We start from the raw sequence: 17,282 nt of genomic DNA on the forward strand, positions 1-17,282 counted from the left end.
CGTGCACATGGCATCCCTGGTCTTCCCTAGCCCCAAGCAGCAACTTTTCAGGCTGGAAGGCTGCCAGCCTGCAAGGGGAAACCCATGGTTTCTTGCATTTTTCTCTTTTAAAGGGGAAAATTTTCCTTGGTTTTCTGTGGTGAGTGGAAAACTCGGATTCCTGGTTATGATGTTGCAAACTGTTCCTTTGCCTTTTTCCTTTTGTGTTCCTGGGCTTTTTTTGCATGACTGACAGTTGAAAAGCTGTGCTCAGTGCATGTGTTAGAGAGAGAACAAGGGGTTGAACTGGACTTGGGAATATGCACAGGTTGCATGTGAGATGGTCAAAGTTTATACTGTGATTAATCGTCGTATGGTTTTGCTCTTTGTAGGCAGCCGAGCAGTGACAGTGTTGCCCAGACCCCTGAATTGCTCCGACGTTACCCGCTAGAAGACCATGTGGATTTTCCCTTGCCCCCTGATGTGGTGTTCTTCTGCCAACCAGAGGGATGTCTAAGTGTACGGCAGAAACGCATGAGTCTGCGTGATGACACCTCCTTTGTCTTCACACTCACAGACAAGGATACAGGTGTCATTCGCTATGGGATATGTGTCAACTTTTACCGCTCCTTCCAGAAGCGATTGCCCAAGGAGAAGGGAGAAGGCACTGGTGGGCATCGAGTTCGGGATGGACAGAAAGCCCCCAAGGCTGGGGACACTTCTGTCACCCAAGAAGAAGTGGGCAATGAGAGTTCAGAGGGTGGCTCTTCACTGCAGGCACCAAGCACAGAGTCTACTCCAGATGTGAACCGGTCTCCACGCAGTAAGCGTTTGACCAAAGGTGCTCACCGCTCCCGGAACAGCACCCTGACTTCCCTGTGCGTCCTGAGCCACTACCCCTTTTTCTCCACGTTCCGTGAGTGTCTGTACACCCTGAAAAGGCTGGTGGACTGTTGCAGTGAGCGGCTGCTGGGCAAGAAGCTAGGCATCCCTCGAGGAGTGCAGAGGTATGTGGGGAGAGTTAGGAATTTTCCTGTGTCCAAGGGCTGTGTCCCTGCCTTAGTTTCTGCTGCAGAAGATCTTGATGTGTGTTTATGTGACAGGGAGGTGAGGGATGGATGCAGGTAGCTGTTAGACATAACTGTTCTAATTCAGAATTGCTGGACAAAGGGAATGCTTTACATTTCTTTTTGCTAACCTTTCTTGCTCTCTGTTTCAGTAACCTGATCTGATTTTAACCTCTGCCTATGTGAAGTACCTATGTTATGCCACATCCTGTTAGTACCTTAAAACATGATATGTCCTTTTTAAATCTCATCACTGACACTGTTCCTTTATTATCTGAGTGCCAGTGATGCATGCCAGGATTAATGTCCTCACCGGTTAGAAACATAGCTAAGAAATAACAAATTTCAACTTAGGTAGGGGAAGAGAAGTGTACCTGATGCTTGTGAAATAAAATAGTGGGCATTAAATGGTCATTTAGAGGGGAAACAACTTTGGGAGTGGGAATGGTTAAGAGAGACCAAAGATTTTTTTAGCAGCAATCTAAACCCCTCCTCTTCTGCCATCTCACACTGGTTTTGGATGTGTAGACCAAGCTATCACATTAGAGAGCAGGAGGGGCAAAAGTGTTTTGTATGACTGTTTCTGTGTTGTGTTTAGTTCACAGTACTTAATGACCAGAAAGAGATTGCTCTTTTCCAGTATGTCAGCAAAAAGAGGAAATATAGACTACATCTTATGGAAGGGAATATTTTGATGCCAAGTGTGCAGCTGTGAAAGAGGTGCTTAGATTAGGTCTCAGACTGTGAGCCCTGTTGCTCAGGAGATTTAGTAAGCAAGAGTGACTTTCAGATCTCCAAGCTGGAAATGTTGTTTGAATACTTTTGTAAATGGGAGCATCACAAAAGGGCCAGAGGATAGGAATATTTCTGTTACTGGATACCCATTTCTCTCACGTGCCAAGGAACACCTGCAACAATTGGTTTTCACATCTGAAATGTGGCCACCTCTGCTGTGGGACTCTTCAGTTGCTTAGCAGCCCCCAGTTATTCAACAGTTTAGGACAGGCAATTAAAAAAGAATATTAGAACAAATAGAAATTGCTGAGGGTATTTTGCAAGCTATGCTGTTATTAACTAAACTGGAATTTGCCAGGTTAGCAGAATTCCCATGTTCCTAAGAAGAAAAAATATTTGTAAGCATTAGGACTTTGGTTGTGTGACCTCCAGTGACTCCGGGCTTCCTAATGCTGTGTTGGGGTGGAGTCCCTTGCAACAATGGGCTATTGTTCTGGGGTTTCTTTGGTGGGTTTGGGCCCTGTTTAGCTGATAAGTTACCAGACCAAGCTGTTATAGCTGTGGCTCTTACTGTAATCAAAGGGTTTATGTTCCCATTATCTCTGCTTTAACAACTCTTCCCTTTCCCTGGCTGACCAGTAAGAGCTAGATACATTTTTGTCTGCCATGGAGGAGATTTTCAAGAGTTTGTGGAGCAGCACCAGACTGCATTAATGAGATTCACTTAATTTTTGTCTTGCTGCACAGGGATACCATGTGGCGAATTTTCACGGGCTCTCTCCTGGTGGAGGAGAAGTCCAGTGCACTGCTACATGATCTCCGTGAGATAGAAGCCTGGATTTACAGGCTGCTCCGCTCACCTGTACCCATCGCTGGTCAAAAGCGGGTGGATGTGGAAGTCTTGCCACATGAGTTGCAACCAGCCTTGACCTTTGCCCTCCCTGATCCATCCCGTTTCACCTTGGTGGACTTCCCCTTGCATCTGCCTTTGGAACTACTGGGTGTGGAGGCCTGTTTGCAGGTGCTGTCCTGTATCCTTCTGGAGCATAAGGTGAGAGGAATGAAAAACTGGGTTTTGTTTTCAGGCATGTCTCTTGCAGGAGATTATACTAACCCAACTCCAAATCAAAGCTGATCAGGAACCTAACTATGAAGAGGTAAATAGTATGGTTGTAGGGAACAGTTTTTGAATGTTGGGCTGTACTTGAGATTCCAGTGTGGGAGGGTTTTGTTCTCTGTGCAGTCTTTAAGATGGTGATTTTTAGCCTGGCATGCCTTGACATCCTTTCAGGGGTGCTGAGGGGGTGCCATACATTGTTAGCACTGTTAGGTATGCAAACATAATTCACAAGATAAGCACAGAGGTTTCAAATAGGAATCCACAGTGTTGAAAACATGCTGCAGGTCTTTCTGAGTTCTTTGCAACAGAAAAATTGTCTGATTTTTTTCTGTAGTCAAAAATTGAATGAAAATTAAGAGCTGGCATTTTCCAGGGTGTGCCTCAAGTCTAAAAAGGTTGAAAACCACTGGTTTAAGAAGCTTATTTTGCTGGTACTGGGTCGTGACATTTCATCATTGCCAAACAACAGGGAGGCAGAGCAGCAAGTCTGATATCCCAGTGGAAATACTGGACCAGTGCGTAGTTTACTGTGGACCCTGAGATCCTTTACGGCCTAGAAAAGTGATGACTGTGGTACTAACATGTGTTTTCTTGGCCACAGGTTGTGCTGCAATCCCGAGATTATAATGCTCTCTCCATGTCTGTGATGGCATTTGTGGCTATGATCTATCCACTAGAGTACATGTTCCCAGTAATTCCACTGCTGCCCACTTGCATGGCTTCTGCAGAGCAGGTACATTGTATTTTCTCACTTGCCCTTGCTGCAAAAGTTGTGTTCCTCAAAGAGGGCTGTAATTTTCTTCTTAAACCCTCCTCTGCGCAGGGGCAATGTTTATGTGTTGTCAATCCCACATGACTGTGAATTGTAGTTTTGCATTACATAGTGTTTTTAATCCCAAATCATTTCTTGAACTGCTAACAGAGTTCCATTTAAAACAGTCCCATTTACAACAGAAGCCACTGACCAGCTGCACTGTTAAGGGAGGAGAGGAAGGACGCCTTGCAAAGGACAAGAGCAGATCAGTACTCTTATCCAGTGACTATTCAGAAATAGGCACAGGGTCCCTTTTTTAAGATCTTGTCAAAGATTCCCATTCAGTAAACAGTATGATCTGCAATTCCTTCCTCAGAGTTGGTTCTGTTGGCAGCAGGCTTCCTGCAGGAGCCCACCATTATAGCCTTGGAGAGGCAGCAGTCAGGTTACTTTGTTGATTCCATTGCTGTTCTGCAGCTGCTCTCACAGTTCTTCTGCCCCAAGAACTCTTTCCAGCTAGGGTTGACTGGAGATTTAAGGAACAAAAGACCCTTTTACCTCCAAGTTGCTAGTCTTACTCTGTCGCATATCTTAAGCAACTCAATGTAATTTTTCTTTCCCCATCGTATCTCTTTGTTGATGTGAGTGTTCTCCTCTCTACCTTCTGCTGTTGAAAGCAACTTGAATCTCTCTGTAGTTTTTCAGTGCAAATTTGAAAATTCTTCTCCATTGCTTGTGCTGCCTTAGGAAAGCCATCAACCTAGAAACCCAGATAGTTTTTGTGGGGGTTTCTTTTTTAAATGGCTTTCTTTCTGGAGGGGTACAAAATTGATTCACTCTGCATTTGTGCTTTTGTTTATATATGTCTGACCTGTTCTTACTCTAGCTCGAGCTTTGCTGTGAACGTCTTTTCCTTTGGATCTATGACGAGTACAGCAAGCTGTTGGGATTCTGTTAAATCCTTCTCCCAAGAGTTTGGTTACATAGCCAAGGGAAAGCTCATTCGTTTTGGTTTGTCCTTGGGAAAGATGTTTTCCTCCTGCTTCAGGAGTTTTGGACTTTGTCTTTTTATTACCTGTCCCTTGGATGATGTGTAGGATGGTTACAGGCTGTAGTAACTGATCAGATTGTAGTTAATGTATTTAGGATGTAGGGTGGTGGCAGTGGGAGGAGTTACCAATACAGATCTTGCTCTTGTTAATGCATGTGTCTCCTCTCCAGTTACTCCTGGCTCCCACACCATACATCATTGGAGTTCCAGCCAGCTTCTTTCTTTACAAACTAGACTTTAAAATGCCTGATGATGTGTGGCTGGTTGACTTGGACACCAATAAGGTAAGTGATCCCTGCTTGGAGACCTGTAGTTTTGACGATAGATCACAGTTCCATGGTGGATTTGAGAAATAAGGTGCAGAGGCACAAATGAACATGTGGTTGAAATCAGGTTGCCTTGTGCCTCTCTGCTCTTATGATGCCTGTCCTCAGTCCTGCCCCCACACTTTTCTCCCCATTTGAGTTGAAAATTACTTGAAAAAACAGTATTCATCTTATTTCATTATGAGATTCTGTAGTTTACAGGATAGCTTAAACTCGAGCAGTCACATGCTTTGTGGGGAAGTGCAGAGGTAGAATGAATCAGGAAAGAAGGTATGAAAGCCCATTGATTGGCGGATTTGATCCTATTTTTTTATATCTTCTCTCAATTCATAAGCAGGATGAATAGAACTAGGTCTAGTAACAATGCTTCAGTAGCATGTGGTGTGGCAATTTAAAGGGGACAGCATATGCCGGTGGTAGTAGTAATGCTGTTTCAAGGGAAATGCAGGTAACAGCCTCTAATAAACAGGATTTTGAAGGGAGGGAAACTCCTGGTTAAACTTTTTGTTTTGTGTTATAAAGAGTAAAGTTACTCCTCCATTAAACAATAACCCCAGGGAGTGAAAATCAAAGTGCTGATGCCATCTCAGTGTCTATCCTTTATGCCTTGGCCTCTAGTATGTCTGGTAAGGCCGAGGGAATCTACTCTGGTTGTGGATACTATTGGGATTTGTTTTGCTGTTTAATTCCAGGTCATTGTTCCAACAAATGCAGAAATGTTGCCAATTCTACCAGAGCCAGAGGCATCAGAGCTGAAAAAGCACCTGAAACAGGTAAGCAGGGCACTTGGAGGCTGGTGGGGAGAGGAGTAAGTTCCAGTGAAACTCGGCAGGTGTTGTCAGATCATTGAAATATTGGCTTCCCAACCTGAGTAAGAGGGTGGCTGTGGATAGCACTTGTCCTAGAACAAAAAATGCTCAGAGTGGTCTTTTTGGCAGCTGTGTATAATTGTGATGGGTAATTTTTAGACTGACCATGAATACAGAAAGCAGGACTGCTGGAAGATCCCTCCTGCTCTGGCATATTTTGTCAGTATGGAAAGATGAGTAACAAAGCTGCAGGGATATACTCTCTAGAGGCCCAAAGGCCGTATGGCTCCTTTGGTAACTTTGCTGTCTCTGAGGTGCCCCAAGCCTGACATAGTCCTTTCATTTGCAGAAACCTTTCTGAGTCTACTCAGAATAATTCACTTTCATTTACTTAATTAGTTTTCTCTTTTGTGGTTTCTTTTCCCCTCCTGCTTTGTTGAGAAGTCCTCAACTTGCCTGTTAAAGATGCTAGGAGTATCCCTTTAGCAGGTGACCATTAGACTCCTCCCTCCCACCCCACTGTTTCCCCTCCCCCCCCCCAAATTTCAAGCTGGACAGCAGCATTTCAGGCTTGTAGAATACTGTGGGTGACATGGATACTGATCTCTAAGACGTTGCTTGTTGCCTCTGCCCTTCAAAGAAGTAAGCTAGTAAGGAAGTAGAGAAATCTCCTGAGGACTTTATAGGTCCAGTTAGGGGGTACCTTTTGAGACCTGGCCTGAGATACCACACATAACCTATTAGAATTGCTATGGGTTGGGACCAGTTTTCCTGCATCTTTTTTTTTTTTACTAATGTAGAAGGTTGCAGTCCCTCCATTATAGACTCTGTGTAGGCTTTAGACTCCAAATTAACCCTGTTTTTCTCTTTTTGGTTCCCCTTGTTTCCTCTTTTTCCATTATCTATGTCTGAGGTCTCAGTCCCACCTCTGACATCCATTAGCTTGGGTCATGACTGGATGATCCAGTGAAGCAGGTTTTATCTCTTTTCTTTTCTCTTTTTCTTTTTTCCCCCTCTGCATGCTGCATGCAGTCCCTACAGGTAAAGTGTGTTGTAAACCTGATGAGAGCTGCTGTTTTTTCTCTCTCTCTTTGCCCTATATATGTAGAACAGTAGAAAACTTGGTATCCTTTGGACATCACCAGAAAATGATCCAACAGTAGAAATTACACTGTGACCCCACAATCTGTTTATTTTTTCTTGTAGTTCAGGGGGCTATTCATCAGAACTCCCACATACCAGGATGAAGTTGAACTTTAGTATAACACAATATGATATTTCTTTGTTAACTTCCATCAAGGGGTAGTAAACACTCCACCAAATTCAGAATACATCTCCCCACTGCAAGGTAACTGCTGGGGAGGAAGAGGGAGAAGGTTGACTACCAGCTGAGACATAGCAGAGAAACTTTCCTCTAGGACACTTAGGCTAACATCTGACATAGAGCACTAGGGTTTTAAGTGTCCATGCATAGCACCTGGGACCCTGGATTTTAAGCTTTCATTAAAAGATCTCTGGCAGCCAGTGGACTGAAGTGTCCTCATTTTCAGAGGAGAAAGGTCTGGGGTGAAACAGTTTGGCCTCTCGCAGGAATTGTGCCCATTTGTGGTCCCTTTTATTTCCTTTCTCATCTGTGATATTTGGTAGTAATAGAATTTTTTTTTCTCCATCTGTCTCTCTGTGGTCATGTGTTCGTGTTGGCTCTGATTGGCTGCTGGTGTTGTCATGTGATCTTCCATCTTGCCTCCAGTGTCTGGTTAGCATGACTGCAATCACTCAGCAACAGCTGCTCACGCCTGACAACAAGGTTCTTTTATTTTACTCTTTTTTCCCCCTCAACTTTCCATTTTATTCCTTTTCTCTGTGTTTTTTTTCCTATTGACTTTTGGAAATAATCAAAGGGAGGCTAGAGGAAGGAGGCTCATGGGGCAGAGAGGGAAATGGGGGGCTCCCTTGGTTGCAAAGGTTTAACTTCTTGAAAGTGCATTTCAATTATTAAGACTTGGATGACGCTCTCAGGGGTTGGGATGGCTTTAGCTTTGTAGGGGTATGACTGTGTAGATACCCATGCATTGTCCTAGGATACTGGACTCCAATAGCTAACTGCTGAGGTGCTGGACACAATAATACTATGGCACTGTTCAGGCCCAAGGAGGATATTTCTGAACACTGGAGATGGCTCTCAGGTGCAGATAGGAATAACTATTTGTCAAGCTGCTGGGATCCAGAGTACTACACACTCATGAACCTGGCAGGTTTTGGACTCTTGGAGACATCTGTGTTTATTGTTATTAGCCGGTCAGCAGTCTGAGCCCATCTCCAGGACTGTGCCATTAGTGAAGGAACTGTTGAGTCAGTTTAGCAAAGGCAGGGCTCAGAGACCAGCACAGGGTTCTCTTTCTTGGCTGAGCATAGGGGCAGAGGATGGTGTGAGACATGTTTCTGGAAGCATGCTAAAGCCTGGTACACCTTGTTGTGATTGCCCAGGAGGCAGTGCAGCTGTATGCACAATATTAGTGCATGAAAAGTGGTTTCATGCTGACTGTGGGTGTGACTTATTTCTCAGGCTTTGGCCAGCATGAGTCTGAATACCCAGCCCATTCTTAACCTAGAGAAGTTCCACGAGGGACAAGAAATGACACTTCTCCTGGGAAGACCACAGAATGACCTGCAGTCTACTCCTTCCACGGAGTTCAACCCTCTGATCTATGGTAACGATGTGGACTCTGTGGACGTGGCTACCAGGTGAGGCTGAGCTGGAACACAAGTGTCATATCTCCAGAGGTTTTGCACTTGGGATGGAGTGCAGGGATTTCTGAGGTGCAAGCCTGTCTGTCTTTCAACTAAATGCTGACAGCTAAAAGTAACTCAAGAAACAAAAAAATTGAGGCAGTGGCTACCTTGAAGTTTGTGTCAAGTTGCCCAAGTGGATGGATAGAATGACCATGTCCTGTGGTTGCTACCTTTCTGGACTTCTTGCCTTTTTTTTTTTTTTTTTTACCTGTTTTTCCCCCCCAGTTCAGTTTCTCTCCTTGGATTTTCACAGCTTAACAATGTGAATTCAGGTTAAATTACACACATTTGCATTTGCTGCTTTCCACACAGTTGTATTTACTCTAAGGCCCTGTCTACACGTGTAGGTAAAGGCGTGATTGGATCTAATGTGTGAGCTACACAATCACACCTCCTGCTATGCCATATGTGCGTGGCAGGAGGCATAATTGTGGGACTGCACATTAGATCCCAAGGTGACTTATTGCAGATGCAGATTGAGCCCGATCCTAGGCTCTCCTGTGCCAGCAAGAATCAAGTTCTTGTGGCTGCAGCCCCCTAAGTTGAGGTGCTCCCTGTCATGGAGGGCACCCATGTACTGGCAGTTGTGGGGTGTTGCTGGGATCCAGAGTCTGCAGCTGCTAGGCTGAGAGTCCCAACCAGCATTCCCTCTAAGCTGTGTGGTGTGTGTGGCCATGCAGGCACACCTGACAGCGTGGCATGAGTGCACCTGCGTGGCCGTGCATGCCATACAGCTTAGAGGGAACTCTGGTCCCAACAACTGTGGGACTAGCAGCTCTGGCTGGGCATGGTGCATCCCTGTGGCTGGGAGCCCACAGCTTACAGGGCTCCCAGCTGCAGGGGAGACCCTGCTACATGTGCAAATTAAAGTTGAATAGCAACCAGCTGTGAAGTTCATACACATTTTCAAGGTCTAACTTTATTACTGGTTGGAGCTTTTTATTGTGTGATTGATTAAATACTTTTCATGTGTAGCTGGTTCTGAAGTAATGACACAGTTAACTGTGCAGTACCTGTAATATGTAGAGGGGGTCTAAGAAATATAATGCAAGAGGTCTGGCCAGTTGATAGCAATTTCTGTCAGCTGTTGCAAAGGAGGATGTTGCTCCATGGCAGCCATGTGTATTGAGGGATCCAAAAAACGTTTGAGTGAAAAAAGAGCATTTAAAACCAAGTACTTTCTTGAGACAGTGCTGTTCCCCAGGGGCAGTCATTTTTGCATTGGATTACCTTTTCCTTCCCAGAAGATACTTTTACTGGGAAATATTGTCATTTGGGTGAGACTTTGAGGCCCTCTTTTGTCCTCTCTCCTTTAGTTTTATTCCCCATCTGTTTTCTTCATAGGGTTGCTATGGTGAGGTTCTTCAATTCTGCAAACGTGTTGCAGGGTTTCCAGATGCATACTCGCACTCTTCGTCTCTTCCCCCGGCCAGTGGTGGCCTTTCAGGCCAATTCCTTTCTTGCTTCCAGACCAAAGCAAACTCCTTTTGCAGACAAACTGTCCCGGACACAGGCAGTGGAATATTTTGGAGAATGGTCACTCAATCCTACTAACTACGCCTTTCAAAGGATCCACAATAGTAAGTCTTGCTCCTGTCTGCCGAATGCCAAAACTTCTGATGGGGAAGAAATTGGGTAGCCACTGTGCTGTTCCAGCTGTGGATTCTAATGCTTCCTTTTGAAGGAATCTTCCTTTCAAATACAACTCCTTGAACTAGGATGTGCTTTTCCCAGTGGCTTGTGTTGTTGTCACAGTTGTCATTCTTCCCTTTCCAGTCATTTCCTTGTTTTTCACCTGTTTTTCTTCTCTGTCTGCAGACTGTAAACTCCTCAGGGCAGGGACTCTCTTTTCATCTTTTTTTTTTTAATTTATTTGTGCTGTGCATAGCTCAGTGTGATCTCGCTGTGACTGGGGTCAGCAGGCTGCCATGATACTGTTGAATAAATCCAATTAACTCTCCCTCCTTGTGTTTTTGTGCAGACATGTTTGATCCAGCCCTGATTGGTGACAAACCAAAATGGTATGCACATCAGCTGCAGCCAATCCATTATCGTGTCTATGACAGCAATTTCCAGCTGGCTGAAGCATTGTGTGTGCCCACAGAGAAGGAAACAGACTCTGACCCAACTGATGACAGGTTAGTGGAGAACATGACATGATTCAGCTGCTTATTAATGGTCACTTTTGGATATTCAAGTCATCTCCCTGTTTTCTGTCTCATACTACTCTTCTGATTTCCCAGACTTCCTCATAAGCACATAAGAATTGCCATTTACTGGGTCAGACTATAGATCCATCTAGTCCAGCATCCCGTGTCGCACGGTGGCAGAAAGTGGATGGTAAAAGGGAGTGTGAACTGGGTATGACCAGAGTTTTTTTCCACTGCTCCTCTCACTTTCAGTTTCCAGTATTTAAGGTTTAGGAAGTTCTAATTCAGGGGCTGTGTCCCTAACTCCTGTGCTCAACAGCTACTGATTCCCCTTTCCTCCAAGAATTTATCCAATTCTTTATTGTCTCTTTAGCCTGTGGAAAACATTGCTAGTAATTTTCCTCCTTTAATGCTCTGTATCACAGCAGCCTTGGATTCCTTCGCTAGCTCTGTTGTATAAGCTGTTTATCTTCACTTTTTAGTTTTTATTTAACTTCACTCCTGCCTCTGTCTCTTCTTGCTTCCTCTTGCTATCTACTACACCTGCACTTCAGTACAGGCAGTCCTCAGACTAATGACACAATTGGTTCTTGAAAACTATGTCTTAAATTGAAGCGTTGTAACTCGGAACCAATTTACTCATAAGAAACAAGGTTATAAATGGGGGATTGGTTCCTGAACCAAGGCCTGATACCCTATTTTCACCAAAAATACCCCAGAATTTTGTACTTCATCAAGTATAGATGAGTAGTATAGCTACATTAATGTATTTATATTGTAAATAGCAATCATATTGATTTGGAAGGACTTCTTTGAGGTGACTTTGCTGAACTTTTTGAAGGGTTCTTAGCTGAAGTCTTCTCAGGAGTCTTGGTTGCAGTTTTTTCTGGAGTCTTGTCTGCTTTCTTGAAGAAAGCGTCCAAGGAAGTTTGGCCAGATACTCTCCAGGGAGATGTGATGCAGCGAACTTGTTCACTGGTGTGGCGTCACATCGGATCAAGTGTTGTAAGTCGAAACTGACGTCATAAAGTTGAAACGGTGTAAATTTATAAACGTTGTAAGTGCAAAATGTTATAACTTGAAACGTTGTAAGTCGAGGACTACCTGTACTTCTTTCTTCCATGCTCTTCTCTCTGCCTTCTTCCCTTCTGCTTCTTTCACCTGGGCTGTTTGCCTTTACACATTTTTTGGGGGGGAAAGGCATCAGAAAAGGAAAACTGCATATTGAAAGTTGACTCTGAGTTAAAGTCTCAAATGTCATCACTGCAGATTTCATTAGTGTGTAGTGGCTAGATGCTGGTTATCACATTGGTGCTAGAAAGCTCAGCCCAGAGTGAGGCATTACATTTACAGTTCTGTGAGGTTTGTTAGTGTTAATCTACCACTATTTTCATTCATATATTTAATAAAATATAAATAACTGCAGTTCATATTTTTTTGGTGGTTCTGCCTCCACCTTAGACGGTTTTGTCTGCTCTGTTGTTTGCCTCTGAGCATGCAGAACCTTGGGACAGGAACTTTTTTTGCATATAAGCACAGGGGACAGACCAAATGCACAGACAGTGCTGGCTCTCTGTTAGTCTAAAAAGAAAGCTCTTTTGCTTGTGCTTGCTGATTCCTTCATACTTACTGCTTTTCCCCTCCTCTTTGAGAGCCCTGATGACTTGTGCTCAACCTAGTCCAGCACTTCCCAAATTGTTTTTTGCCTACTCCTTAATTATCAAATATGCCCTGAATTAGAAGTCAGACCTCAGTCCCAGATTGATGCCAGCTAGACAACTGTGGCTCATGCGTGGGGATCAGTGTGACATGGGACTTGGACAGACACTCAGAAGCAGTGCTAAGGCTCTCTCTCTCTATCCCTCTCTCTCTCTCGTGGTAGTGGCAGTGACAGCGTGGATTATGATGACTCAAGCTCCTCCTACTCCTCCCTCGGTGACTTTGTCAGTGAGATGATGAAATGTGACATTAATGGTGATACCCCAAGTGAGTAATTTTCTGAGCTGTAGTGTCATTAGGTCAATGTGCACCCTCCCTCCCTAGTTCACCTTTGTTTTGGGAGAGATGCTTCTTCTGAGTCACTTAATGAGAATGAGAAGCAGGAAAGTTATGGTCTGCTCTTCAGGCACCTTCAGGAGAAAAACCTTTTTCCCCTTTCTGCAAACAATGCTCTGAAAGGACAGTAGGAAAAGGATGGCAGGGATTTGTTATTGGTGAATGCAGCTGGTTTGAGAGTTCTGGAAGCTAAAGTCTGTCATCCACAAAAGAGGTGCAGCATGGGTAATAGTAGTATAAGCATCTCAACTCCCAGTCATCAGTAAGTCATGGTTTGAAGGAACCACTTCTGGTAGGGAGACAAAAATTAATTCTTTATGAGTTCTAGTGAAGTCACCAGAAATATATATATTTTTGGTTTTGAAGAAGCCTTACGTAGTTTTGTCATGTTTTACAGTAAAATACTAAGCAGCCTTTCTCTGTCAGTGACTCAGCCTGATGGGCAAGAGGTTGGAGTTGTGAATGGTCTTTAATGCCATTTTCTGTTTCCAGATGTTGATCCCCTGACACATGCAGCTCTTGGTGATGCTAGTGAAGTGGAGTTTGATGACTTCCAGGAGTATTCAGGAGATCTAGATGAACAGGCCCTGGACAGTGAGAACTCCCAGGACAACAATCAGCCTCGCTCAAGTTCCAGCACTACAGCCAGTAGCAGCCCCAGCACAGTCATCCATGGGGTGAATCATGTGTGTGATAGGACCATTACACTCCTAAGCTGAGGCACCCAAAGGGTTAGAATCTGGAGGAGGAAAGAATATAGGAATGGGATCATAGTCCTTTCTGTGTAGGGGTGAGGGATGACTCCTGCTAGATGTGCTGTGAGTAGGTGAAGTTTCCATCCTCTTCTTTGATAAGGCCAGGCACTGTATGTTACAAGGAAAAGATTTTTTTTTTGGTACACTAGAGCATGTACCCTAATGGGAGTAATTTGATGAATAATCCGCATTGGACAGCTTATGTACTTGTATTTGCTAGTCAAATACCAATGAGATCTTTAATAATCTGATTATTAAAAAAAACAAACCCAAAAAACCTCAAAATAATTGAGGGGTGGGTTTGTACTGAATGAAGCTATTTCAGGGGTCTGGAAGGCTTTGAAAATTAAAATCTGATCAGATCTGTAGACAGTGGAAGTGCCAAATATCCTGGAGTTCACTTCTGTGAGTTGGAAGGGCTGTTGCAGGAAGCGTTACAGGCACAGAGTGAATTCACATAAATGGTATAGCTTTTTCCTCCCAGTGAGGGGGTGGAACTGTGGATACAAACTGGGAGCGTGTCTGGGAAATAGTGAGTCTGAGGATCAAGGGACAACTGCAAAACTTTTAATAACCTTGTGGTGCAGTCGGATTGTTTTCTCATTAATAAGACATAAAAGTAAGGTTGTAAAAGTGTCCCTCTACGTAACCCTGGAACAGTCCCCCTGAAATTAGTAACTGGTTTTACACATGTGCAACTCTGAGTTTTTCAGCTTGGGGAGGGGAGAGAGACACAACAGAGTGGTGACAATGCTGATCCAGGGAAAGACTGAGAGCTTTTTTTCCCCTTACTCTAAAAAGATCTGACTTTCCATGGAAGACGGGGGAAGGACTCCTGAGTCTATAGTACTCTAAGAAAGAGCAGGAAATAAAATTGGTAAACAAATTGGTGACTTGATTGGTCCACAGGAGTCGGCAGATTCAGCAGAAATGGAGGAGAAGATGGTTGCTGGATTTTCAAACCACCTTCCCACCTTGCCACTGCAACCGAATTTTCCCAAGATAAACCTGGAACGCCGTGAGAATGAAAGCCCTGCTGGTAGCCTGAGCTATACAGATGGAGTGGTGAAAAAGCGAGAATATGACAATCCATATTTTGAACCACAGTATGGCTTCCCTACGGAGGAGGAGGAGGAGGAAGAACAGGAGGAGAGCTACACTCCAAGATTCAACCAGAATCTTAATGGGAACCGGTGAGATTCAATTTGCTAATTAAAATGCTTTGGTGCTTAACTTTTTACTCAGAAATCTTCTATAGCTCAGATATCTTAATGTTCTCCTCCAATTGGTGCTCAGTAGCTGCAGTTCACAAATGCCAGTACCTTTTTTAGGCTTATTTTTGTTTAAATTTGGGGGACTGACAGGATTATTGACTTCAAAAAGTGCTGGAGGTGTCACCTGCTGGCAGTGCCTCGTTCCTAGAAGTCTCCAAGGAACTGCCAGTATGAATCCTGGCTCCTGTGAAACAACATGCAGGGTGATTGGATGCCACAATGGTGGGTGAATTTATAAAAACAAAAAGAGTTCAGAGGTCCTGGAAAATAATGGAAGCTTGAACAATGATACCTTATCTTGCTTGTCTTTAATCCTTTCATGGTAACATTGTTGTGGTATGGCAGAAGGCAAGGCAGGGTGGTACCTGAGATAATGTTTTAGTGACGCATGAGTTTTAGCTGGCAAAAACCTATGTTGTCAGATGCTAGGAAAAGACTGGCAGAAAGAAAAAATCTTCTATAGAAGGAAAAGGGACAAAGGGAGGGGATGCTACTAAAAGTCTGTGAAAGGCCATGAATAACATCTCTACCTTTGTTTTTTAAGGTCTCAGAAGCCACTGCGTCCCAACAGTTTAAAACTGGCCAATGACTCTGATGCGGAGTCAGACTCTCGGGCTAGCTCCCCAAATTCCACTATCTCCAACAACAGCAGTGAAGGTTTTGGGGGCGGCATCATGTCTTTTGCCAGTATGTATTGTTGCATCCCCTAAACCAATGTTAATGATTGTACTTCAGTGTCATTTGGAGAGGGGCATGGAATAGGGTGTGAGAACAAGGAGAAGAGCAGTAACTTAAGTAAGGGAGGGCAACTGATGCAGCATCCCCCAGCATTGACTTGGGGAAACAAGGGGCAAAAATAACAGCCACCACTGCTCTGTGTGCTGCTACTGCCCTGTCACACCTCCGGTGAAGAGCACCTTTATGCTTCTCCAGGAGGACAGCTGAACTTTAAAGCTTTCATCAGCTCTACCAGAGATAACTCTGGGAGTCACAGGACCTGTGACTGAAGATACTTCATGGTTTTTTCAGTAAGTTGGGCCTAATTCTATATTAAGACCCTTGGACTTTGTGCTGCGCTGATGTACAGACTGGAAATTCTGTAGCAGCTTAGTTTAAATTAAAAAAGTGATATATTTAATTATTTCAACATGAGAGTGTAATAGATTCAATGGCCCTTTTTGCTTGTTCAGATGTTACATTCAGATTCTTTACCTGAATTTTTCACAGTTGCAGTTTTTCTGTTAACGTGCAGTGGAATATACTGACAACGATTACAGATGTTTTCATGTAGGAGCAGGTCAGGAATGCAGCTGGGACTTTTGGTGCTTGGCCCAAACTTAAGAGAGGGACTTTGGCTAGTGGGATAAAGGTGTTAACTACATGTTTCTCAGAAATGATTTGCTGTAGCATGGTGCTTTCAGGGTTAGCTGCCCTTTTTATCTGAGAGGAATGATTTCAGGCTATCTGTTAGACTTGGGCAGATGACTGCATTAGTTGCATTCAAACATGTTCTTAAAGATTTTCAGCACAACCAAAAGTGCTAGAAAACTTTTCTCTTTATCATAGAAAGCTCAGATTGTGGAGTATAATTCTGTGTCAAAAATGGTTATTTTGGCAAATTCTTCAGTCTTGGGTGCACAAGGCCCTGTCCATAATTCTTAGTTTGAGCTTGCATGACTTGAAGATTTTTAAGAATTCTGTTTCCTCATCTGATGCTAGTTCATTCACCCCCAAGGAAGAGTTAATCTGAAAATACAAAAGACTTAATCTTATGACTTGGAGGAGAGAATATGGGATATCACCAGATGGTCTGCAGCACCCTTGGGATGCTCTGATCCCATACTAGTGAAACATGGTATGAAAACCTAGATAAGATTTTTAAACTCTTAAAAAATCCGATTACTCGTAGAAAAATATTTCATTGGGCTAATATTGGTCTTTCAGGGGCACAAAGGAATACAGAATGTAACTGAATAAGAAGGTGAATTGTAGGTAGAGTGAGTTAATTGTGTGTGTGCATTGAGCATAGACATTTAATTGTCTTTATTCTTCTGTTGTAGGCAGCCTCTACCGGAACCACAGCACAAGTTTCAGTTTATCCAATTTAGCTTTACCAACCAAAGCTGGGAGAGACAAAAACACTCCCTTCCCCAGCCTGAAAGGTAACCACTCCTTCCCCTTGCCAGCTGCTGCCTTTTGAAGTTTGTCAGGCTGCCAAACAGTTCAAGGACTTGACCCCAAAAAATCATTCTGGGGGTGGGGACAGTGAATGGCTTTCTGGGGACTTGGGTCAATGTTCATCTTGGATAGGCTTTTGACACGGCAGTAGGTTTTCTTTCCAGCACTGGGGTGTTTATGAGGAAGGAGAGAGTCTTCTGTATCTTCCATTAGTTCACTTGAACATACAGAATACA

At 43.8% G+C, this 17,282-nt stretch overlaps 1 protein-coding gene across 24 annotated transcripts in view; it reads left to right on the top strand.

Annotated features, from left to right (window-relative positions):
- The window catches only part of MADD (MAP kinase activating death domain), a 113,987-nt gene that overhangs the window by 31,683 nt on the left and 65,022 nt on the right, over window positions 1-17,282 (top strand). For 15 of the 24 annotated variants that reach the window (XM_019551549.1, XM_019551548.1, XM_019551550.1 and 12 more), the window contains exons 3-16: window positions 372-986; window positions 2,529-2,832; window positions 3,503-3,634; window positions 4,877-4,990; window positions 5,725-5,805; window positions 7,592-7,648; window positions 8,408-8,586; window positions 9,979-10,214; window positions 10,616-10,772; window positions 12,667-12,770; window positions 13,332-13,525; window positions 14,504-14,787; window positions 15,413-15,555; window positions 16,929-17,030. In XM_019551549.1, coding sequence (XP_019407094.1) covers window positions 372-986; window positions 2,529-2,832; window positions 3,503-3,634; window positions 4,877-4,990; window positions 5,725-5,805; window positions 7,592-7,648; window positions 8,408-8,586; window positions 9,979-10,214; window positions 10,616-10,772; window positions 12,667-12,770; window positions 13,332-13,525; window positions 14,504-14,787; window positions 15,413-15,555; window positions 16,929-17,030 — 2,702 coding nt within the window. The remainder of the gene's footprint in view (window positions 1-371; window positions 987-2,528; window positions 2,833-3,502; window positions 3,635-4,876; window positions 4,991-5,724; window positions 5,806-7,591; window positions 7,649-8,407; window positions 8,587-9,978; window positions 10,215-10,615; window positions 10,773-12,666; window positions 12,771-13,331; window positions 13,526-14,503; window positions 14,788-15,412; window positions 15,556-16,928; window positions 17,031-17,282) is intronic. The other 9 variants (XM_019551554.1, XM_019551558.1, XM_019551560.1 and 6 more) reach the window with 2 other exon arrangements.

The sequence above is a fragment of the Crocodylus porosus genome, unplaced genomic scaffold (genome assembly GCF_001723895.1).
Source record: "Crocodylus porosus isolate Cpor-Errol unplaced genomic scaffold, CroPor_comp1, whole genome shotgun sequence".
Lineage (NCBI taxonomy): Eukaryota > Metazoa > Chordata > Crocodylia > Crocodylidae > Crocodylus > Crocodylus porosus.